General features: G+C 44.7%; 1 protein-coding gene across 2 annotated transcripts; it reads right to left on the minus strand.

Annotated features, from left to right (window-relative positions):
- Positions 1-13253: 13253 nt before the first annotated feature.
- On the minus strand, positions 13254-22541 carry LOC128429497 (syntaxin-10). Of its 2 annotated transcripts, XM_053415517.1 has the most exons (9): positions 22466-22541; positions 21515-21590; positions 20591-20684; positions 19986-20080; positions 17377-17439; positions 16677-16778; positions 15528-15634; positions 14170-14264; positions 13254-13940 (listed from the first exon to the last, which is right to left on the minus strand). In XM_053415517.1, the coding sequence occupies exons 1-9, from the start codon at positions 22498-22500 to the stop codon at positions 13864-13866; spliced, it is 744 nt and encodes a 247-aa protein (XP_053271492.1). In that variant the 5' UTR covers positions 22501-22541; the 3' UTR covers positions 13254-13863. The 2 variants fall into 2 exon arrangements, with proteins under 2 accessions (XP_053271492.1, XP_053271493.1); XM_053415518.1 differs by lacking the exons at positions 13254-13940; positions 14170-14264 and adding an exon at positions 14309-15336.
- Between the last annotated feature and the right edge of the window lie 1288 nt (positions 22542-23829).

Consider the following 23829-nt stretch of genomic DNA (forward strand, 5'->3'; position numbering starts at 1 on the left):
TAAATTATTATTATTGATGGAGAAGGAAACTGAAGGACCTTATCGGCCGTGTGGGATCAGAAGTGTGTGAGTGGAACTGTTTCATGTCACTGCTACAGGGTTATTATGTTTGGATTGAGACACACACACACACACACACACACACATCCTCCTCGAGTTGAAGGGACTGTTGCTAAGTCGCATGTTAAGTAAAACACACAACGTTAAACACTCCAAACCAAAAACAGCCGTCGAGGGTTCGAACTGATTTCAACTGAACTGGTTTTGTTGCCCCTTTTTACGACGTGGCTTTTAAAGAAAGATATTTAGAGACTCTTGATATTTTAACATGTATATCCAGTTTTTATTTTATTATTTCTCACTAACGGTCAAAGAACCCTGAGACGAGCATCCATGCCCGGCCCCACCCTATATTCTGGAGCACATGGTACGATCTGTGGAGACCTGACCAATAAGTTTAATAACTAAGGAGAAGAAGAGTTGAGATAAAGAAAGGAAAAGAGGAGTGAAGGGAACTGAGGGTGGGGAGGGAGGAGGAGAGAGGGGCGGGGGGGGGAGAGGAGACAGTTTGCACATTGTTTTGTTTCCCTTTTTAAAAGAAGTCCTCTTCTTTTTATATATTCCGATGCTTTGTGTAAAACTGCCGCCTTAAGTCAGGAGAAATGTTCAGAGAGACGAAGAGGGAAGGAGAGGACACTCTGCGCCTCCCCCGAGGGGGGGGGGGGGGGGGGGGGGGGGGGGGGAGAGAAAGAGGGGAGGAGGGGGGTGGCTGGGACGCTTGGATGATTTGGTGTGAATGCATGCATACTGTTGTGTTTGTGTGTGTAGTTTGTTGCAGGGTGTGTTTGGGAGCTGTTTGTAAAGTGTGTGTGTGTGTGTGCATCTGTGGGCCAACACAATGAGTGGGTGTGTGTTGTTTTTTGTAATGTTTGTGTGCTTGCGCGTGGTTGTGCGTGTGCATATTAATGTATGTATGCAGTTTTTTTCCCCTCCCCTCGCTTCCCTCCATCCCCATTTATGGCATGTTAATGTGTGCCTGCTCACTCGAAAGAGCTTTTGACAGTGGTGTGTGTGTGTGTGTGTCTGTGTGTGTGTGTGTGTCTGTGTGTGTAATGCGCATGCTTATGCCAGGCTGGGGTCTGCGTCTAATTCTTATGTGCTGCATACGTGTGTCTGGCTTGGTGTGGAGAGTGCGCATGTCTGTCGCTGTGTGTGGGTGGTTTGGGTGCTCAGCTCTGCAAGGTCTGTATATACGTGTGTCTGTGTGTGTGTGTGTGTGTCTGTGTGTCTGTGTGTGTGGGTGGGTGGTATGTGCACAGAGGTTGAGATGAGTGGCTGTTTGTTTTTGTCTGCCTCAGAGAGCAGCATCGCTCTTTCTCTTTTTTTTTTTGTCCTCCCCTGACTTGCGCACACATCTGCAGAGTCACTCATCCACAGACTTCAGACACGTGTGACACGAGCGGGCTGCACACGTACTGCGGCCATGTTGCACGTGTGGCTGCAGAGCTTCTGTCCTCTGGGGAACACGTCAGTGTAAAATAAGATGGCAGACAAAGCAGAACCTCTTCTTTTTTTGAATCCTACAGATTCCTCCTCTAATTATTCGGTGTCTGCCTGGTGAGCGTCTCGTGTTCCTGTGTGAGCAGCTCCAACTGCAGCCAGGACACTTTCCTCCCTCTCTGCCCCCCCCCCCCCTGCCGCCTCCCCACTTTTCTGTTTTCTTTGTTTACATTTCTCTGTCTCATCCCTTCATTATGTATACATTCTCTCTCTCTCTCTCTCTCTCTCTCTCTCTCTCTCTCTCTCTCTCATATATACACATAGGAAGGAGCTAAATAGTGTTGGCCCCTTGTTGCCTCATTATGCGAACCATCATTTAACATCTACTGCTGCTTCATTTCTGTGTCGCCTCCATTTCCTTCGTCGAATGCAAATCCCTGCCAACTGTGTGTGTCTGTGTGTGTGTGTGTTCGTGCTGTCACATGCATGTGAGCTATTCGAAATCAAATGTGCACGTAAATGGGCGTAGGTACGTTTGACCAGGCACATCTGTGCTTTGTGTGTCTGAGTGAGTGAGTGCGTTCTGCCCACCTCCCTCTCCTGGGACACTGTGGTCTGATTGTGTGATATTTCCTTTGTTTTGTGTGTGTGTGTGTTTATTGCACTTTTAATAATCAGACTATTGATGAGAAAAGTCTGTGTCCCTAAACTCCCCTGGCTGCTGTCGCCGACCAATCACAGCATCCACAGGAGAGACGCAGCCAATCGTGGAGCTAATATCGACCAGACTGTTGAATCAATTGAACAAGTGCGGTGAAAGAAATAATTCTAATCGTCCTAGACTTGAGCAGTGACGTGCTTGTGTGTGTGTGTCTGTGTGTGTCTGTGTGTGTGCAGGCAGGCGGGCGCTGTTCTTCCTGAGGAGGAGATGTTTGTTAAGAATCTCCCAGGACAGATGAGGCATTGCGGCAGAGTGCCGTCACATGAGCGAAGCCACAATCCAGACAAAGACACAAGAGTGAGAGGAGAGAGGAGACTAATGACAAAGAGGAGGAGGTGGGGGGGGGGGCGAGCGAGCGTCTCTCTGGCCCGGTGCCACCAAGATAAATACCTGGCTGCTTGTTTGTTTATGTACCGTGGCGTTGCAGCGGTGAGGGGTCGGAGGCTGAATAAATAAACGTCAGATTTCCTTAAAGCCTTTTTAACACGAGCCCTTCTGGACGAGCAGCCACTGAATGGAAGCTGATGGAGATCCAGAGAAAGAGGAACGCTGTCAAATACTGAGCTTGTCTGGAGAAAATGACAATTAGCTTGAAATTGCACTAAATATCCGTAGAAGAATTGAAGAATATCTTGTATCCAGAAACACATTTGGCTGAATGTCTAAAGCTTTCACGAAACCACGATAATGTGAAGACAGTTTGACTAGAATGGAAGAAGTGATCTGGAAAATCTTCAGCTGTACTCGAGAATTGGGGATCTGGAAAAAAACTGGGAATTTCTGAGGGAGCAGGAGCCAAATATTTAAGCAACACTATGTCACTAACTGAGCAACAGCGCCCCCTGCAGCCACTCACTCTGTTGGGAAGATGAAGTGGTTTTCATGTCCAGAAAAAAAGATTTATCGATATTTCGTCCCACACATTAAACTAAATATATTACCCATGATCCTCTGCTTCCCTGAACCAGAAGAGCTGCTGCTGTAACATAATCCACCAAAATCCACAAAACAGCAGTTAGTAGCTGCTGAGATGAAACAGTTTTCCATAGTGAATGATTCAGAAAGATATTTAACAAAGAACACTCCTCTGCAGAGATGACACTGAGCAGTGATACCGTGTGTGTGTTAAATCCAAACACCTTTCATTAAACCCATAAAGTTGTTATATGTAGGTTTGTGTTGTCGCTGCATCAACACAAACATCTTCACTTCAAATTTAATTCCTGTACATTCCAAGAGGTGGCGCCACCAGTTAAAGCAACAATGTTAAGTTTTGCTTCTATTTTTATCCTTTTTTTTTTTTTTTTTTGCTGTCGAACTTTGGTGGCAAAGCCGTTTAGCCGTTTGTGTGTTTATTGTCATTAGCGTGACTTCGCCCCCCCCCCCCCCCCCCCCCCTCACGTTAGACTGAGGGCATACCGGACGCTACAGTGACTCAATATCGCCACCTAAAGTGCAGTGGTATTATGAGACCGGACGGGCTAGCCGATTAGCATGCTAACTTAAGTTCATCATCGTGTCGGAACTGTTTTTGAATGTCATAAACAAAGAGACGTACATATTTCACCTGTAATCTTTATTTTAAAGTCATCAGGCTGTGGGCGTGTCTGAGCACAGATGTGACTGAAGGTCGAGCAGGGCCGGAGAAGACGTTGTGTTGTTTTTTTTTAAGCGAGATTTGTCGCACTTTTAGAAGAGCTTTGTACACATTTCAGAAAGTTTTCTTTTTGTTTCACACTTTCTGTTGCCTTTTTGTTGTTATTTTGTTTTCTACATTTGAGCTAGTGTACTGTAGTCCTTGAGAGGTATTTTAAAAGGAGATGATACTAATAATTCAACATTAACACCTGTATGTAGAGTTGCCAAGTTGTGTAAAAAAATTTACAAAAAAGACAGAGCGGAGAGACACGGCTAGCTGTAAAATAGTTTAGAGAAAGAGAACCACATATTTTTGCATTGTGATTGTTGTATGACTGCGGTGCTGCAGGTGGGGGGGGATGGGGTTGAGGGGTTGATGCTGGACCAGATGTTTGGTTTTGACTGTGCTGCAGCTGCTGTCGGGGCAGGAATCAGAGAAACCTTGAAAGCTCCTGGACGAGCTGACTGATGAGCGGATGGACGGTTGAGGGAATCGAACGGCTGCCAGGCTCACTTCATTTAAGGCTACAAGTCTGAATGTCTGTTAGAAAAAATCTCCTTGAGGATAAAGTATTACTCTCCATTGTCTTGTGACGATTCAAACACACATCTCACACAAACGTCAATTCTAAATCGACCCAAAGTAAGTTTACTTGACCTGGTTCTTGGACCAGCTTTTCTACAAATAAGCTATTGCTGCTTGACTGTTTTGTTATTCTTAAGACGCCACCTGGTGACTAAATGCAGCTACTGCAACGCTGAGAAACAGAGGGGGGGGGGGGGACTCAGCAGCTGCAGGTACTGCCTCGGTCACCAGAGGGCGGAATTCCAAAAAGCAGTGATCCTACACAAGCTACGATTGTAATGGAATAGTCTCGATCACTGTATTCACCCGAGCACCTTACAGCGGACCGCCGGAGGCTCCTGCTGCTCATTCTACAACCCGACACAAGACTCAGCCACCAAAACGTCCACCGCCCGTGGGCTAAGATGCCAAATAACCTGTGGTCAGTCGATTGAAAGTTACTGACACGACTTCCAAAAAGAAAAGAGCAAAGCAGCCGTTTGAGCCTCAACTCGTCCAGTCGCAGGTTCGTCCATCGCTCTCTCTCTCTCCTGGTCTCTGTCCCGGCTGCCGATCCACGGACAGGAACCAAAGTGACGAGGAGAAAGTGAATTCATCTTTATACATAAAATTAAAAAAATGCACCTTTGGGCAAACGCTCGACTTTCCTGGAGAGCCAAAGCCCTCTGCACCTTTCTGAGCACACTCACTATGTCACTTCCTGTCTGTGGTTTGGTTGCTGGTGTCAGAAGTGTGGGGGGGGGGGGATTGAGATGTAGTGTGAGGGTTATTTGTGTAAGTTCCTTATTTTTGTTTTTTTTTAAATCTTTTTGTACTATTCCCTTTTTATTTTGTATGTTTTCTCTTCACTCTGTCGTTTGTTGTTTACTGTATGAAAAAATTAAAACGTGGCCATCGACCCGTCTCCCTCCCCCCACCCCCCCCCAGGTGGGAAGTGGGAGCATTGACTGTGCAAACTCTACTCCAGGTGGTCGGAGGGGGAGTTCAGCCGGGTGAGGGGTGTCAGCAGAAGGGTGGAGGAGGAGGAGGAGGTGGAGGTGCAAACTGTTTCAAACAGAGTTCCTGGGAAGTTGTCAGGAAATGAAATGTTATCGTTCATAAATCACAGAGAAGGAAGGTGAGCACACGACAAGCATCTGATGGTTCAGACCCAAACAAACGCACAACTTTCAGCGTCACAAACATTTCCACAAATTGGTGAAAACTTTCCCCTTAAAAATCCGGTTTGATTGACAATCATCGAGCAGAGGAGGAGGAGGAGGAGGAGGGTGCAGGGCTGTAGTCTCCTGGTCGATCGCAGGTCTTACTCTGAAAAGCAGAGAAGTATAAAGAAATAGGCAAACAAAGAGTTTTGGGTTCAATAATTGGGTTGACATTTTGTAATGTGCTAGAGTTTGTTTGTGCTTCTTAGTAGAGTTGAATCTTCCCTGTGCAACCAACACATTGTCAAGATTCTCTATGGTTGACTACAGCTCTTACTCTCTTCCTTCCTTCTATCCATTCTGTCAAAATGCTTTGGGTGTTTGACTTCACTGTCATATTTATTGCATGGGGAAATGTCTGGTGCGAGTCCTGGTTGTTATTTGTCTTTATTTTTCTAACATATGTTAGAATCCCGTCAAACTGTTAAAGGAAAAGTCCACCCCTCAAATATACAAAATCTAAATCACTTATATTCTCCTGAGAGCTTCTGCTCCAGGTGCTTCTCCATTAAAGCTGCATCACTCTGTTTGGTTGGCCTGTTGGGGAAAGTGCACTGAGTAGTAACCACACACTCACATATTGATATAATGGCCAGTTTGATTTTTATTGAAAAGTGGAAATTACATTTTACATTAGCAGCCAACTGTGGATATTGGAAAAACCTTTACACCATTTTTAACACAACACTGGCTCTACTAATGACACTGATCAACATCAGGCTTTATTTGCATCCTCGTTCTGGCCACCTGATGATTTGAAGTCCGGTATTCAGCCTCCTTTTTGCTCCATTTGGGCGTCCACCACCTCCTGTGGGAGATATCTGGCTCTTCAGTTCACCCTGTCTGTCTGCAGCTCGGTGCTGGGCAGCAGCTGCTGAAGGTAATGGGCCATAAAACCAAAGCAATCATTTGAAAGATGCCAAAAATGCTATGTAGAGCCGAAGGAGGCGGCAGGTTCGGGTACGAGTGACACTTCCCAAATTAACACAAACTTGTCAATGTCAGAAACATGAACATGTGCAGCTTTAATATCGAAAAGCAAAAGCTTCTCTCGAAATCCTCCATAGAAGAGGCCGAGGGAGGAGCCTCACAAAGGGGCCGTGCCAAGCTGATGCATTCTGGTTAATGTAGGACATCCCAGACTAAATAAAGGGTGGATTTCTCCTTGCTAGGAACCCTGCTGTAACCCTGGAGTTGTGTCATTGTGTGTTTTAAAAACTGGAATACCTTGAGAAGAGAAGAACGAGGGAAGTAGACACGAGACTCTGTGGAATCAAGGTGGTGAATCCTCTTGGTGAATCGCTCCCTCTCCCTCTCCATCCCTTCGTCAGCACCGCCTCTTCCTCAGCGCTGCGGATGACCTCATCACCCCTCGCCCAGCTTCTCCACCTTGTTCTCCTTAAGCTCCACTCGTCTCTTATCCTGCCGCCTGCAGGCCTGTAGTCTTCTATCCAGAAACAGTTACTCTGCTCTTTCCCAAATCCCCACACACCAGAGACAAAAGACACAGACACACATATATATCTATATATACTGTATATGCATACATGTATACAAAACGGGCAAACCTCTGAGATACAGAAGCTCACACACACACACCTGCAGACTCTCAGGGTGTGTTGCAGGACACGTGTGTGTCTCCGTGTCGCTGATGCAGTTAAATAAAAAAAGTACCAGTTTACCTCGGGAGCTCTCAGCCATAGCCGACCTTAATCCCTACAGATATGTCAGCGCTCAGCCTCTGAACGGCTGCGGCTGCTGTTACCAAGCAGGTACATAACTTTCTCTTCAGCTTTTTGTCAGGAACGAACCTGGGAGCCTCAGCAGAGGCTCTCGGACCATCTGAATGAATACAGTGCAGGGTTCTTACAGAAACAAGCCGAGAGTCCATGTCAACACAGTCTTACCTCAGAATCATACTACATAACAGGTTGGGGGAGGGGGGGGGGGGGGCAGGGCTTACATATGACCATAAGAACAGTGAATGACTATTTTTTATTCCTTCGCTTCCTTGTCTCTGGTGTTGGGTGAAGATTCTCGGCAGAACTCTTCTTTCGTTTGTTTTTCCACTATAAATATATAAATATATAAACTGTACATTATGACATAGAAGCACTATCGAAGTTTGATTGTTAGATGTGCACTCGCAGCATGAGGTATTATTCTTTATTACTCTTCATATCTCAGAAAAATGAAAAAGTGACATAACAGTTTTTGGAAATAAAAGGAGGGAAAAAAGGACTTTTAAAGAATTATAACAGAAACAATGCAGTAGCGTCTACTGATGTCAGAAAATACCCAACCTCACCTGAACACGCGTGTTTAACCCCAGCCCTGCCGTGTTACCCTGCCCTGCCCCCCCCCAATCCAAAACATAGCCCTGATGCCCCGTTGCGCCACCCCCCCGCCCCCATGCCCTGTGTACATGCCAGTGTTTCCCCCATGTGTTCCAAGTGCCAATAACTTTGTGAATTCCTAACTGTGACCCAGTAATAAAGATAATTGCACATTAACTACTGTAAAGAGAAAAGTAAACCAGAATGATTAAAAATGAGGAAAAAAAATCTTAATAAAAGGTTTGTAACAAACAGGAATGACCTAACGCCTGTGTCGGCTCTTTATTGACCTTTTGTGGGATCTTGATAAAATCCTAAAGCTCTGAAAGCATATTTTCATCATATTAAGTTTGTTTGCATTTAATATATTTAGTATTAGTTTGTCAGCAACCCTATGGTTTACATCATTCATCATCATTCAACTGAGGTCAACCATTCTAAGGTCTTGTAGAGCTTAACAAGGTGAACATCTTCAGCTTATTTGAATAATACATTGTAAACCATGTGACCGGTCTTTGCACAGCCTTTCCTTCTACATTGGCTGAGGTGAAATGTCTCCACACATGAGATAGTGCACGTGGAAGTGTTCTGTAGAATAGGATGAGAAAAAAGCTTGTAAAAAAGCACCAAAGCAATGCCAGAGATATAAATAGTTGGCCAATTGGAATCATCTTTAAAAATATTTTACAATTGATGGATAAATGAATAGAAATAGACTAGATGAACAGACGAACAATCCTCAGTCAGCATGTTAATATATTTCCCCCAGTAATATCATCGAAACTTCCCTGACCAGTCCTGCACACGCCAGCAGGCCTCAACAGCCCTGCTGTAGTGTGAAGGATGCTGGGAATTATCTGCACAAGTGATGGAGAAATGCACAGTGGAGGATGTGCTGCATTCCATGCATCTTTAAAATAGAGTTTTGAATGATGTTTTTAGTGGTCAGCGTTTAATTTGTGTAATTTTTTCGAAATTCCCAATATTCCCAAACTGAATAATCCCATGGAAGTTTCCGGAAAGTTTCCAGAAATTTACCGGAAATGTTCCGCCCCTTTGCAACCCTAGTTCCAACTGCTGTCACTCAATGCCAGTACAGTGATTCTGACTGTTGGGGGGGAAAGTTCAGAATGTGACCTTTCAAAAGAGACCAAGACCATGCATGTACTCCAAATGTTTCAAGAAAGGCTTTAGATTTAATTTGGGTATTCCTCAGACAAATCTCACCCGCCTCTTAAGAGGGAAACGACCTAGAAACCTGTGAGAGCCTCATGTGAGGAGCAGACACGTGCAACACACTGAGAACATCAACAAAATAACAGTTATCACACAACAACGACAGCATCTGGACTTTTTATATCATCCTTCTCCTTGGACGTGGATTCCTCCTCTTTGGGAACCACGTCCTCAACACCATCATCACTGGATGAAGCGCTGTCATCTTCCGTGTCATCGTCCGTGTCATCGTCGCTGTCAGGCTCGTAGTCGGCGTCACTCTCTGAATCATCGTAATAAATGTCTTCCCACCACCTTAATTTATCGTCCTCTTCATCATCCTCCTCTCTTTCATTTATCTTGGGCTCTTCAGGCAGGGGGGGGTCATCAACCTCAACACCACCTGCGCCCACTCCAGTTTCTTCGCTGATATCAAGATGGCCGAAGTCTTCAGTCGCGCCATTGTCGTCTTCATTGTTTACAAGATTGCGATAATCCAAATAATTGGTATTTATAGCGACGTCAGCCTGACGCAGTCCGAGTCGACCTAAATAATCCATCACGTAAAGGTCCTGATCAGCTGGCGGCAAATCTCCATGCACATTGACGATCACACGCATTCCTGCACGTTGAGAAACATGTTAAATTATCACAGACGTTATCACAGACTTAATCTGTGAGTCAGTTTCCATATAAAATAGTGAACAGAGTACTTACTAGCTCTGTCAGTATATGCACCGTCTCCACGTGAGACATTCTCCATCGTGGCGCTTGTCTGAAGTGATGTTTGTTTGTTTGATGATTGTCTTAAATTCAAGGTTTAACTTCATATAAATCTCTTTAGTTATTTCCAATACTAAAGAATCAAAGGACCATGACAATCATGGGACTTATATGGTCCTTTGATGTAGTCTTGGAAATTTTTAATATCAAGATCTATATTTCTTGGCTTATAACGGACCATGTAAGTCTTTATCACATCAAACAACTATCTAGATTCAAGGCTTTGATCTCTAGACCCAGACTTCATATAATGAATATTGTGACCACTTTATGTTGATCCTGGCCCACAGAGGATTAAAGGACAATAAAAGGGAGACACCTTTATAGGAGGGGGGGATCACCCCACTACCAGGAATGACCAGGAATGCCCCCCCCCCCCCCCCCCCCCGATAAACCGAAGAGAAGAAGAAGAGAAGGTCAAGAGGAGGTGACACTGGCTGGCGGTGGTGAACCTTGGTGTTTAGTTGCCACGCCGGTAGACCGAACAGAGAAGAAGAAGAAGAAGCCTTTGAAGGTAAATCTTGAAAGTACAAAATTAAAAAGATAAAAGCCATCTCAACAGGTATAAAGGACTGGGTGAGCTGGCTGGCTGCCCCCCCCCCCCCCCGTGCATCGACCTGGTACCAACAAGCTGGTTGGCAACATTGTCCTGTTGTGCACTTTCAGCTGAGCTCAGCTTTTCATGTCGTATTTTAAGAGGACATGAGACAGGACCTAAACCACCTTGTCAGAGACCAGTGTGATGCTCTTGTTCTTGCAGAGTTTAACATGACGTCTGTGTCTCATCTGAACGAGTCGGCCTCCTGGCTGCTGACGTGGGGCTTTCTGAACGACTTGTAGTTCACAAGCCACCAGGAGCCTGCGCCCTGTTAATGTCCTTTTACAGGGTCACGTCTGTTCTCAGAACAGGTTGTGATGAGGTTGCCATTTTGAAGAGTGCATCTCAATTAAAACTCACTCCTATAACACCTGCAGGACAGTGAGAGAACTACAGCCCAGATGCCTCAGTTCAGACAGCAAAGACACAAAGACTCAAGTCTGAACAGGTCTTGATGGGGCATTGGAAAGGAGCAGAGCAAACCAGAACACATTAAATGATACTGGTAATAATAATAATAATAATAATACGCCACTGCCATTTAACTTCTTCATGTTGAACAGGTTTAATAAAACATCTCACTGAATCATTCAGAAACAATAGTCATGTGTGACCGCCTCATGTCTTTGTCCGGTGACAGTCAAGTCAAAATTTAGGAGAACAGAAAAGAATGAAAGGTTTTGAAAACGTTTTATTTGCTGGAGGCAGTAAAACAGTAGATGAAGCTGTCTGGCATTAAAAAGCACGTCAACCACTTCATAACTTTTTTATTCTGTCATTGTTAACCAGAACTTAAGTTTCTACATCGCCGGGGTTTGTTCTACACTCGTTACATTTTAAAATCACCGATTACTGCGGTTTTAGAAATTGCATTTTGGCTCATTGAAGTAAATGAGTCTCATCAGATTCTGATATTTGAATGCCTCAGAATTTCTAGTACTGAATCTTTTTACATTGAATTTTATGCTTTTTATATTTGTTGCCACAAAATGTCATTCTTGGGTATTTTTCACATATCCAGAATCCTGAATTCAAGTTAAAAAAATTCAAAGTATATTATTCTGAAGGTGCTTAAATTCAGTTGCAAAAACTTGTCTTCTAAAATTCAAATTAAACACCTGGGATACTCTATTCTATGTATTTTTGTAATATTACGAGATTAAAGTTGTGATAGAGGAAAGACTCAGTATGAAAAGAACGAGCTTGCAATTGAGAATAGAAATATTACGTACCTGAAAAGTTACATAACGAGAATACATTTTTTAATTGAGGAAATAAAAGTCACGTTACTAGAATAAAGTTGTGATTAAGTCAGTGATAAATTCTCCCAATATCTTCACTTTATACTCAGATATAACACACATGTAAGAAAATAACACGTGGCCAAAAAAGACGACTTTATTCTTGTAGTATTTTGTCCTTAATCTCAACATCTGTGATTATTTCCCTCTAAGTGACGCTAACACTCCACATCTGGATTAAACAAAAACTAAGAATCAAAGAGAGGTGACCTCACACAGATGTGATCTGACACCATCGTGCTGAACGTGTAGTGCAACACAGGTAAGAATCAGGTTTGACTTCAGAAACAGATTTACTAAGAGTCCTCTCATATTTCGATGGCTTCACCTTCACCAGCCTGAGATCTTACAAAGACTCGACTGGAGCTGAAATCACAACTGCATCATTTATTAGCCTAGTTTCCCACACTGTGACATTTGAGGCTGGAATACATAAAGCACATTGAAAGCACACGTGAACTACTGGATCAAAAAGAGCTCTGGCAGTGACAGATCTTAAATCCTGAACCTCGCCTGCATCGAACAAAGGGGGTTTGACCTCAGAGGTAAAAACAGGAAATAAAAATATAAAATTGCACGTTGTGGATTTAGTATTTTCTGTAACTGGTCGATGGAAGCAAGACACTGCATCAAGCCTTTGTACAGGAGAAATGTTCATTTACAAAAAAAGACAGCATCAGTTGATATGCTGCAACACACCCTGATGTGGGCAGTGTTACCTGACGTGACACAAAGGAAAAGCATGGCAGACAGTCTCCAGCGGAGGGCGCTGTAGGCCTAAGTCTGGGCGGCGTGTGGACACATCCTGCCCAGCAACTGTTCCTCCACTCATTAGCTGAAGCTTCTCAAAAAAAACAAAAAAAACAGGGGAAACCCATTTGCTCTGAGCCAAGGCGAGAGTAACGGAGCCTCAGCCAATCGTGAGCTGGTCACATGCTGCAGCAGGACGGCGCCTGGGCCTGACCTCTGATCAGCCACACGGGGTCACGAGGAGCCCCTCCTGGTCTGAGTTGACCCCGGTTACACCACAGCGGCAGGTTTCACACGTGACCTTTTCAAACTCAAACCTCTTCAACCTGGAAAACCTGCCGCTGTCGTGCGGGGGGGAGAACTCACAGACCTTCTGTCCAATCACTGCTGCCCGTTTAACCACTGACTGGAGATCATATAGGCACATCAACAGAATGCGCTTTTAATAACGGTATAAAAATAGATTTAAGGCAACTCTGAAAAGCCCCCGCCCCTCCACCACCCCCCCCCCCCCCCCTCCCTCCCCGCGCTGCTTCTGTCAGCTAAAAGCACGAATCATCACATTTGACAGATTCAACAGTTTAAAAAAAAAAAGAAGAGGAAACCTGCCAAGACGCAAAAAGGAGATTAATGTCACTTCATCTCTTTGATCATTTGATTGTTGCTCTAAAATACTTTTCAAAACGTTTTACTTCTTGAAACTAATAACTTACTGAACAGGTTTTAGTGTGTGGTTCATCACGGAGTGTCGTTCACACACTTCTCAGAGAAGTCGTGGATCTTGATGAACCGACACTCAAAGTGTGTCTGACTGGTTTTAATGGGCCAGTTGGGCCGGTTGGGCCCTGGCAGGGGAATGTTCTCTACTGGGTGACACTGAACTTTGCAAATGTGTTTTTATCCCGACAGCTTTAACATCCTGACCCCCCCCCCCCCCCCCCCGTTCGGTACCTTTATTTCCAATATTAACCGAAATGTACCAGTATGAAAACATAAACACAGCTGAGTCCCCCCCCCCCCCTGCTGCCGACATTCACCAGAATCACTAAAAGCAGAGGGAGGAGAACGACGGCGTCCAGACGTCTGTCCAGCTTGTCCTCGGTGAGAAGAGAGGAAGGGAGGGGAGGGGGGGAGGAGAGACGGCTTCCTCCTCCTCGTTATCTGTCCATCCATCCGACCGCACAGACTGGGAGGAGTCGGTGAGTGTGGCCGAGAGGTCGGAGGTCACCGGCGTCAGAGAGTGAAGAAGAGGATGAGGACCACGATCATGACGGTGACCAGCACACCGATGGCGCACCACTGCCTCCGACCTGAGGGACACGAGGGACACGAGGGACACAAAGCTCGTTACTCCACCAGGGAGGAGAGGATCCAAGGAGTTTGAACAATGTGCTGCAGCTTTACTGAATTTAAGGGAACTGTGCTGCTACGAGATATTCACTGAGTTGTTAGAGCGTGGAGAATCATTCTGAATGGTCTTCTTCTCAGAGTGTGTGTCTGTGTTAGTGTGTTAGTGTGTCTGTGTGTGTGATAACTTACTGCTGGTCATGTGAGACACCTTCTCCAGCTTCTTCAGGACCGAGTCCATGCGAGAGGACGTCTGGTCCATCTCGTCTCCAAAGTCCCCCAACATGCTAACATGAGAGGAAAAACAAACATGAGGTGATTGTTGAATTATAAAGCTTTAGTGTCACACAAAAAAAACCCACAATACTCTGCTTTAAGCGCATATTGCTCAAACTCAGCTTTCTCCTTTTTGTTCTGTGGCTAAAATTAGCAGCTCACAAACTCTTGCAGATATTCACGAAACGCAGCCGCAAAGAATGATTCACCACGTGTGGCTGCAGGGGGCGCTGTTGCTCAGTAAGACATATAGTAACATTTCCTTTCTCATGACTTGAGGTGAGTCAGTGTGCACTGACGACAACAAGGTGATGAAGTGTGGGGGCACGCTGCCTGTGTTTATTCTGCTCAGCCCTCAGTGTGTTTTCACCAGGGTGATTAGTCACCGTTCACTGACACTTTCTGCTACAACAAACAAACATCACTGTGTGTCTGTGTGTGTGTCTGTGTGTGTGTGAGTGTGAGTGTGAGTGTGTGTGTGTGTTGACCAAACAAGTCCAGACACTGGAAAGTTACAGGAAACATGAATAGGAATCTTCCCAAATAAACACACAGCTTGAAGAGGAAGGCTCATCAGGAGTGTCCGTCTTCAGAGGACATTTTGACCCATTAGGACAATAACATAAATATAAATATAAACCACCTGAAACCTGAGAGTTTTCTGAAGAGCTGACAACATTGAATACATTTACTAAACCTTTAAATTTCTCAGCCTCTGAAGCAGAGTAAACATTTTAAAGCTTAAACATTTGGCTTTTATTGTAAATCAATGACTTCTCCTTAAAGTTCATGAACATTAAAACAAAGAGATAAAACCAAGATTCCTCTTCCTCCTCTTCCTCCTCTTCCTCCTTTAACAAGTCTCTAATGACTGAGCCTTGGTCAAATCCTGTTGCACCCAGCTTCAACATGGCTCCCCTAAGGGGCCTGAAAACAAACAAACTACATCTCCCATGAGTATTTCAACGAATCCTGATTTGTGTTTCACCAGTCACGTGTCTTGAAAAGGACGACACGGTGGATGAGAGGCACACACACGTCTCTCTGGGTCTTAAAGGTGTATACACGTCTGTCCCGTCAGGTCTAAATGGGTTAGATCAGAGCTTCTCTTGAGAACGTGGTTCCACTTAATGACTGGAATTCTTGCAGTCACTTACAGTCGATCAGGGAAAATTTACTTCAATATAATTGCAAGTAAAATGATGCTTGTGTGTGTGTGTGTGTGTGTGTGTGTGTGTGTGTGTGTGTGTGTGTGTGTGTGTGTGTGTACTCACACTGTTTGTTCGTCCAGCTCGTCTCCAATACGTCCTGACATGTCTTTGAGGACTCTGATGCTGCCCGACACCAACTCCAACTGTTCATCCTGCTCCTGCACGATGAGCTACACACAGACACACACACATTTTTGTGTTTGAACATTATGGATATAGTTACGACGTGTACATTAAACCTACATTTAGCAATTATTCCTGATACTCATTAGCCTTTCTTTGCAGTTAATTTTTTCAATCAACTTAAAATCAATGTGAGCTTAACTTTATGATAGCAGATTAATCAGTTACAGAAAGAAAAAAACGTTCACATATGCACAATGTCACATGCATGGTCTTGTATGGTGTCCTCACAATATCACAAAGACGAGGATGTGTGCGTTCTCAAAGTGAAGAGTGTGTTTAGGCAGTATCATCCACTGCCACTAGGGGCCGGTACTGAGTTACCTCGCCTAAGCACACCTAATCACAAAATGTTGGTTATTGTTCATTGTTGGGTTAACCCTGAAAATCATAAAGGGCATTATCCTGACCTTCTTTTCACTGATCTGGGGTCATTCCCCCCGTGACTGTGCTATCGGGTTCCAGATCGGGTTCCAGACACCACAATGTGATAAAGACAAACACACACACACACACACACATCCACACACACCCACACATCTTCAAACGATCTATCTTTGATTCATTTACCACTTCAACCACGACCTGACACCGGATGTGTGACGACACACTTTCATCATTCGACAGGAAACGGAAACCGACGTCTCACAGTCTGACGCCGAAAACAAACCGTTCACCTGCTTTTAATCCTGCGTCTCTTCATCACAGTGTGTGAACCTAGTGGAGGAGACTCAGATCTTCGTCTTCCTCATCTTCACATTTGTCTTTGATTCACATTAAACAGTGAAGACAGATTTTACTGGTGGAAACTGAGCGGCACTTCCTGCTGCATGTTTATTCTACAATGGAATTTTTAAATAAACCCCACAAATGAGATCTCTCCTTTTCCCCATGTTCTTTATCAAACCCTGCGTCTTTCTCTTCTTTGTTTGTTCCTTCTCACAAAAGCTTATTTTCTTCCTCTACTAAACTATTGTTAATTAAGCTTCTGTCCATTTTCTCCTCCTTCCCTCTTGTCCATTAATTCACCTGCTGTTGCTCCTGTTGATCCTGGATGTATCTGGAATTCGAGGACACCAGATGAGCCTCCAGTCTGGTTGACTTGTCCTGGCCTGTTGAAGTCAGCAGAGCCTGGGCAAACACACACACACACACACACACACACACACACACACACACACACACACACACACACACACACACACACACACACACACACACACACACACACACACACACACACACACACACACACACACACACACACACACACACACACACACACACACACACACACACAGACAGACAGACAGACAGACAGACAGACATGGGGTTACCAGGAGATGAGTTGTGTGTTTAGTTGTGTAATGAGGCATCACAGGCCTGAGTGTTTGAAAGTTTGTTGGATTAATGCTGTAAACATTTTTGGCGACTACACTTTCCAAACCACAGGATGCCGCAGTGATTTATTTTTGTTGTGTGCGCGACCTGACAACACATCAGCTGCACTGTGAAAGATAAAATAGAAACAAAAATGGCTGAATTAAGCCGTTAAAAAGTCGACTGTGCTTTGATTAATTACTGCAATGAATGAGGTGATCAATCAATCCTGTCTCATCCTGTCTCATGATTTCGTTCCTTGTTGATGGTAAACAACAAAGGCAACTTGTTCCTGTGTGTATGTATTCTCTCTCTCTCTCTCTCTCTCTCTCTCTGTGTGTTCACCAACCTGCCTGTTCTTCTTCTCTGCCTGAGCTACGGCAGAAGGGCTGGACAACTGATCTTTCATCTCCTGCAAACAAACAAACACACACACACACACACACACACACACACACACACACACACACACACACACACACACACACACACACACACACACACACACACACACACACACACACACACACACACACACACACACACACACGTAAATGATAAACACCTTTAACTCCACAATGTGTCACAAACATGGAGGAAGAACATCAGTTTAAAATCTGCACTGTGGCCGAACAGCTTCACATTTATCACATTTTCCGAATCTCCAGCCTGAGAACGAGTCTTTTGTTCCTCCTCGGTGAATCTCTTGTGTTTGGCTCAGATGACTCTTTTCTTCTCAGGTCTATTTTAAGGACGGAACCTTTACTCATAAGACTCGTGTGAGAACCTGACTCATGTTTTCTGTTGGGTTCTAGGCGCAGACAGTGACTCAGCTCTGCAGGTAAACAAGGCGACAGGTGCTGATAGATAATTGATTTTGTCTGTTTCCTCACGACAGAAACAAAATGAAAACACAGAAATGGCTGCATGCTTCCCTGATGTTTGACTTGGCCTGAACAACCTGTTTGTTTGGTCGTCCCTCTTGCAGCTGGTTGACCAGTAACCACTGGTAGCTGGAGGAGAACCCAGTCGGTGCACGGGTGAGGCCGACACACCTAACTACTCCTGAATGAGTATGACTGTACCACACCTGTTTGTTTTGCTCATAACAGCTGCTGGTTTCCTCCAACAGGGACCACATACAGGCATCAGTCAGATACAGTGCCTTGCATAAGTATTCACCCCCTTTGGACTTTTCTACATTTTGTCATGGTATAACCACAGATTAAAAATTATTTCATCGTGAGTTTATGTAATGGACCAACACAAAATAGTGCATCATTTGGAAGTGGGGGGGAATATTACATGGATTTCACAATTATTTACAAATAAAAATCTGAAAAGTGTTGAGTGCATATGTATTCACCCCCTTTACTGTGAAACCCCTAACAAAGATCTGGTGCGACCAATTGCATTCACAAGTCACATTTGCAAGTCACATAATTAGTAAATAGGGTCCACCTGTCTGCAATTTAATCTCAGTATAAATACACCTGTTCTGTGATGGACTCAGAGTTTGTTGGAGATCATTACTGAACAAACAGCATCATGAAGACCAAGGAGCTCACCAAACAGGTCAGGGATAAAGTTGTGGAGAAATATGAAGCAGGGTTAGGTTATAAAAAAATATCCAGAGCTTTGAACATCTCTCTGAGCACCATAAAATCCATCATAAGAAAATGGAAAGAATATGGCACAACTGCAAACCTACCAAGAGGAGGCCGTCCACCCAAACTGAAGAGTCGGACAAGGAGAAAATTAATCAGAGAAGCAACCAGGAGGCCCATGGTTACTCTGGAGGAGTTGCAGAGATCCACAGCTGAGGTGGGAGAATCTGTCCACAGGACAACTATTAGTCGTCTACTCCACAAATATGGCCTTTATGGAAGAGTGGCAAGAAGAAAGCCATTGTTGAAAGGGATCCATAAAAAATCCCGTTTGGAGTTTGCCAGAAGCCATGTGGGAGACACAGCAAACATGTGGAAGAAGGTGCTCTGGTCAGATGAGACCAAAATTGAACTTTTTGGCCTCAATGCAAAACGCTATGTGTGGCGAAAACCCAACACTGCCCATCACCCTGAGCACACCATCCCAACAGTGAAACATGGTGGTGGTAGCATCATGCTGTGGGGATGCTTCTCTTCAGCAGGTACAGGGAAACTGGTCAGAATAGAGGGAAAGATGGATGGAGCCAAATACAGGGAAATCCTTGAAGAAAATCTGATGCAGTCTGCAAAAGACTTGAGACTGGGGCGGAGGTTCATCTTCCAGCAGGACAATGACCCTAAACATACAGCCAGAGCTACAAAGGAATGGTTTGGATTAAAGAATGTTAATGTCTTAAAATGGCCCAGTCAAAGCCCAGACCTCAATCCAATAGAGAATCTATGGCAAGACTTGAAGATTGCGGTTCACAGACGGTCTCCATCCAATCTGACTGAGCTTCATCTTTTTTGCCAAGAAGAATGGACAAACCTTTCCATCTCTAGATGTGCAAAGCTGGTAGAGACATACCCCAAAAGACTTGCAGCTGTAATTGCAGCGAAAGGGGGTTCTACCAAGTATTGACACAGGGGGGTGAATACTTATGCACCCAACAGATGTCAACTTTTTTGTTCTCATTATTGTTTGTGTCACAATAAAATTTATTTTGCACCTCCAAAGTACTATGCATGTTTTGTTGATCAAACGGGAAAAAGTTTATTTAAGTCCATTTGAATTCCAGTTAGTAACAGTACATAATGGGAAAAAGTCCAAGGGGGTGAATACTTATGCAAGGCACTGTATATCCCTGCACAGTCAATTTAGGCTCTGACACAAATGTTCATGCAACAACTAGAACGATCGACGCACCCGCAAAAGAGACGATCAGATCAGAGACTAGAGGATTTACAGTTAGATAAAACCAACACGGTAGAAAGAGATAATCCAAATGAAGTTTGTGTTGATGGAATTTACCTGGACAGATTTCCTGGTTCGCTCCACAAAGTCTCTCCGCTCCAGAAGTTCATTGTCTTCCAGTTTGAACTTCCCTGGATTCGACTCCACGATACCTGAGTGAGTCAAGGAGCCAAACAACGTGTCTGATAACAACAACTGAGACCTCACGGACAACAGCTGATAAAAGTGCAGAAAGATAAATGGGTTTAAAACGGAATATGCATCTAATTCACTCCTTCACTAGAACCCTGCAGAATCTTCTTATATGATTATTAAAGTTACAACCAATCACATCTTTTTGGTGGTTCTCCTGTCACACAGGCCGAGCAGCCAGAGGATCAGTCCTGGGTCACAGCCCAGTGAGATGCAGAGGCCGGTTGTGGTCGCTCCTCTGCCGACTGGTGAAAGAGTCTTTTCATAATTCTATCCTCTGCTTAATAACCATGTAAATAAAAGGGTTCATGACTTTATGATAATTAATAAGTCTTCTGATGCAGTTGGAGAATAAATGGGGGAGGCTGAGAGCAACACAAAGATTCTGTTTGTGTTAAAAATACAGAAGGTCATGTGGAGATGTGGGTTGTAGGGGGGGGGGAGACACTGTTTTCATGCTGTAAGGATACTGATGGTTTCACTGAGGTCCTCCAGGTCCCAGTCGATGGCCCTCAGGCAGTTCCTCAGCTCATTGGTGCTCCAGTCCAGCTCATCCCGACTGACCTGAGAAGACACATCACTAACTAGACACCAAGATATCGAATAAATACTCCACGCTGCCCGGCAGGATAAACCAAGAGCTGTGCACTTTTTTTATACTTGTATATTTAACTCTAAACTTTCAACTGTTAATTCCAATTTGCCTTAGCTATTATAGTCGACTATCATCTGATCCATCAGGCACCGCTCAGGCATCTGTATGTTTCAGAACTCCCACAGGAGAAAAACCCAAACAATACCGAAGCCCTTTCATATCGGATCTTTTCTTTTGGCAATCCTCTAAATCCTTTGACCAGTCCCGTGTGTGTGCAGCTCTGTGATGTCATCCAAGTGTCCAGAAGCCCCGAAGTTCAAATTCCACTCGAAACGGCGTCATTGACTCCGTGTTTTAACCTAAGTGTCCTCGCTGATGTTGTCACGTGCCCCTTGGGGGAGAGCTCGTGCAGTTTGTGTGTCTGTGTGTGTGTGTGTGTGTGTGAACAGTGATCAGAGAACATTCAGACTATGAACATGGTGTGAATGATGCAGGTTTGAGTGGAATTTGAATGTCGGGGCTTGTGGACACTGGGACGACAGCACAGGAGCAGAAAGGAGGCGTGTTGTGGTTTTGACGTTGTTTATTTTTATGTCTGAAGAATTGATCACAAGTTACTTCTAATGCATTGTAACGGCTGCAACGCTGCATAGCCCTGAAACTCCAGAAGGGTTTGGTGCCTCTAACACTTCACCTCCATCACAGTGGTGAGTGGATGATGAGGGAAGTTTCATTTTACAGTGAAGTCTCTCTTTAAGTCCTGTGATTTGTGACTGTGGTCTGTTTACTCAGGTCTCACCTGGGTCCCGTCCTGCAGCAGCTCCTCCCACCGGTCATAGAGGCTACGAGCCCGGGAGAGGGCCTTCTGCACCTCCCTGGAGGGGGGGGGGGGGGGAGAGAGAGAGAGAGAGAGAGAGTGAGCGACACAGAGAGAGAGAGGGAGAGACACACACACACAAACACAGAGAGAGGGAGACACACACAGTGACACACACGGAGCGAGAGAGAGCGAGACACACACACACACAGAGAGAGAGAGAGAGAGAGAGAGAGAGAGAGACACAGAGAGAGAGAGACACACACACACAAACACAGAGAGAGGGAGACACACACACAGAGAGAGAGAGAGAGAGAGACACACAGAGAGAGAGAGAGACACAAACACAGAGAGAGGGAGACACACACACAGTGACACACACGGAGCGAGAGAGAGCGAGTCACACACACACACAGAGAGAGAGAGAGAGAGAGAGAGAGAGAGAGACAGAGAGAGAGAGAAACACAGAGAGAGAGAGAGAGAGAGAGACACACACACACACAGAGGAAAGTTACTGTCATGTGTTGTTTTCCAGTCTGAACTCTACATTCCTCCCTGAACCCAAACAAGCAGCGGGGCTCCAGCTCGGAGCTAGCCGCCCCTTGCTAGCTGTCTGCCCGCAGAGTCTCCGGAGCTGCTCGGCTCTTTCCAGCTGAAGCTACAGATTCAGACAAACGTGAATCTCACTTGACTCGAGTCTGTTGTTGTTGTTGTTGTTGTTGTTGTCAAACTAACATCTGCTCTGGGAGCAGCAGCTGCTGCTAGCACCGAGGCTAGCTAGCCGCAGCTAGCCGCTGAGCTAACTTCACTGGTGTAACTTTGTCTTTGGGGGGAAACACACACTCGCTGTTATAGGATCGAGTCAGAACGTGACCCGGGTTGAATTAACCCGAGTTAACGTTGAGTTTGAGTCTGAATTAGTTCGTGTCTCACCCCTTAACGACGAAGAACGGGTCCTCCACCGACATGATGCTCACTTCCGCTTCCACAGCCCGCGCATGCGCACTCCCCAAACGGTCCTGACGCTCTGCAGGCTGCAGCTGGAAAAAACTGTAACTACATCAGAGTACTGCATATACATCAGAGTACTGCAACTACATCAGAGTACTGCTAAACAACAGAGTACTGCAAATACATCAGAATACTGCTAAACAACCGAGTACTGCAAATACATCAGAATACTGCTAAACAAGAGAGTACTGCAACTACATCAGAGTACTGCAAATACATCAGAGAACTGATAATACATCAGAGTACTGCAACTACATCAGAGTACTGCAAAACAACAGAGTACTGAAAATACATCAGAATACTGCAAATACATCAGAATACTGCTAAACAACAGAGTACTGCAACAACATCAGAATACTGCAAAACAACAGAGTAATGCAAATACATCAGAATACTGCAAATATATCAGAATACTGCAAAACATTAGTTATTTAATCTACATTAGCTTGAGGTCAGGTCCAGTTAGAGATACCTGGACTGTTCATGGCGTTGTATTCTGACCTCTCCATGACATCATGAGAGATTATCTTCTGATCGATATCAGCTCCTCTCTTTATTATTTGCAGAGATACTTTGAGATTCTTGACAGGTTTTCTAAGAATCTGTGCAGTTCAGTGATTGTAGGGGACAGTCGGGCCTTGGTGAACGTATGAGCTCCACTCTACTCCACTAATGAAGATTTTACTGTATAAATACCATTAAAAACTACCAGACTTTCTCCAGATAAACCTTTGAATTTCTCAACCCTCCTGAAAACAAACTCCTCTTTAACTCTCTCAAATCAGATGAAATGTAAATCAGTTGAGGAATCCTCTCGACCACACAGAGCGCTCATCAAAAATGAATAATGACTGAATGAACGGAGCCGATCGGTGAAAGAAAGAAATATGCACACGCAGCAGATCCTCCAGTGGCGTTCTCTCCTTCCCTTCTCACATCTGTCCTTCCTGTCCCACCCATTTGTCTCCATTCAGTCCCACCCTGTCCTGTCCTGTCCTGCTGCTTCCTTCCTGTCGTCATCCTGTTTCCTCCACTCCTCCTCCGCTCCACTTCCTCCCTCCCTTTCCTGTGAAACCTCACAGCCACAGTTATAAACATGGCTCCCCGACACACACTCTGAGAGAGTCAGAGAGTTTAGATTTTATTATTCATCCCAGAAACCCGGTCACTTCCTGACAGCAGACTTTGGTACTTTTCTCTCAATGTGACGACGTCCCATGTTCACTCTGAGAGAAAAGACCAGTTAGGTTTGTTGAATGAAATTACATCAAATTTAAATATGAGGT

Source organism: Pleuronectes platessa, chromosome 3 (assembly GCF_947347685.1).
Source record: "Pleuronectes platessa chromosome 3, fPlePla1.1, whole genome shotgun sequence".
Classification (NCBI taxonomy): Eukaryota; Metazoa; Chordata; class Actinopteri; order Pleuronectiformes; family Pleuronectidae; genus Pleuronectes; species Pleuronectes platessa.

Excerpts from the sequence above, each read along its gene's own strand:
- LOC128429497 (XM_053415517.1), bottom strand. The coding sequence starts at position 22,500 with ATGTCGGTGGAGGACCCGTTCTTCGTCGTTAAGGG. Across the intron at positions 21,591-22,465 it reads CCGTTCTTCGTCGTTAAGGG|GGAGGTGCAGAAGGCCCTCT; the intron begins GTGAGACACGAA and ends CCCCCCCTCCAG. Across the intron at positions 16,779-17,376 it reads CAGAGAAGAAGAACAGGCAG|GCTCTGCTGACTTCAACAGG; the intron begins GTTGGTGAACAC and ends GTGTTTGCCCAG.